The following is a 1,458-nucleotide window of genomic DNA, read 5'->3' as shown; positions in this document are numbered from 1 at the left end:
TTGATGATCAATATGATCATGAATTAGTATCAAAATTAGTAGTACTTGTATTTATCAGGTATTTTGTGTTAATCTAGCTTTCTCTGATCTAGTCCTACTGCAAACATGAGTTCGATCGGCAGGCCAAAACCTTCAGATAAATTTGATCAGAACACATGAGATCGAATAATTAATTAATTCCAAGATCATGATCATGAACATTTGATTACAAACATGAATTAGTCACTTCCAAATGCAGTAAATGGATCGAACCGTATATGAAAGATTACATATCTGAACACATGGCGTTTAAAATGAGGAAAATAAAAGAGAAAACAACATGCACCATTAATATTACACATGATATAAAAGGGAAATTCGTTCTACAGTAGTAGCAGGATACAAAAATATAATAATTACTCAAAAAAAATGATAATAGGGTGGGAATAATAGCATGATATATATATATATGTCCAAAATTCAGAAAAACTTTCTAGTACCAGTTGCTGTTGATCATGGGTCCTGATTAGGCTCATGCCCCAGTCTAAGCTCAAGGTCTATCTCCGAACCTGTCGAGTTGATCTGATCATGGGCTAGTGATGAAAAATCCTGCTCAGTTTTCCCATGAAATTGATTGTCTGGCTTTTGATCTTTGTCGTAATCTGATGATGCTGTTTGGAAAAATAGTACTGGAAGTTGCTGGCCGACTTGATCATGATCATCACCGACATGGGTTAATTCATCCCTAATAGCCGTATGATCATCATGTTGACCAGGAATCCAAGGCCATTTGATCGTGCTGCTTCTTTCGTCTCCAGGCTTGGCTTCCATTAATGGCCATGAAGAATTATTATTCATAGTTAATGGAGAGTTATACAAGGAAGTAGTAGTAGTAGTAGTAGAAGTAGTGTCAGTGATCATCATCCCCGGCGGCCTTATGAATGGGATATTGTTCGAAGAATATGGTTGCTTATTACTTTCGTGATTGACGAATCGGTACTGCGCATGCTGCTTGAGCTTTGCGGCCTTTTCCTTGCGGTGGATATTCATGTGGCCGCCTAAGGCTTGTGCATTTGAGAAGCCTCTTTTGCAGAAGTTGCAGTCATAGGACCTGGTTAATTGGGTTGATGATGCCCTATGGTCGTCATGATCATTCTCATGTTCTGAGGTCACCACCTGCAGCTGCTCCATATTGTTTTCTGGGGTTAATGGCTGCTGATCATCAGGATCAGACTCCATTTCCAAGGATTCAGAGATATCAGAGAGAGAGAGAGAGAGAAATTTTTGTGTTCGGTGGGAAGGCTGGCCTGCATCTAGATTTGTGAGATCATCTGTAATTTCCTGGCTGTTTTATATATATACATATATATATATATATAACTTTTATTTATTTATGGATTTGATGATCTATACCTTCAAAATTAAGGCTACACACTCAATATGGTCAGATGGCAAAATATGCTGTCTCCAACTATATAT

General features: G+C 37.9%; 1 protein-coding gene across 1 annotated transcript; it reads right to left on the bottom strand.

The window, feature by feature from the left end:
• Window positions 1-492: 492 nt before the first annotated feature.
• Window positions 493-1,218, bottom strand: LOC121240766 (zinc finger protein 10-like). Its single transcript, XM_041138302.1, has one exon. It carries the CDS (start codon window positions 1,216-1,218, stop codon window positions 493-495), a length of 726 nt encoding a protein of 241 aa, XP_040994236.1.
• Window positions 1,219-1,458: the final 240 nt, after the last annotated feature.

This window comes from Juglans microcarpa x Juglans regia, chromosome 7S (assembly GCF_004785595.1).
Source record: "Juglans microcarpa x Juglans regia isolate MS1-56 chromosome 7S, Jm3101_v1.0, whole genome shotgun sequence".
Taxonomy (NCBI): Eukaryota; Viridiplantae; Streptophyta; class Magnoliopsida; order Fagales; family Juglandaceae; genus Juglans; species Juglans microcarpa x Juglans regia.
The sequence above is the reverse complement of the archived record's forward strand: the minus strand, read 5'-3'. Positions and strand labels throughout refer to the sequence as shown.

Coding starts and splice junctions, on each gene's coding strand:
- LOC121240766 (XM_041138302.1), bottom strand. CDS start 1,218: ATGGAGTCTGATCCTGATGATCAGCAGCCATTAACCCCAGAAAACAAT.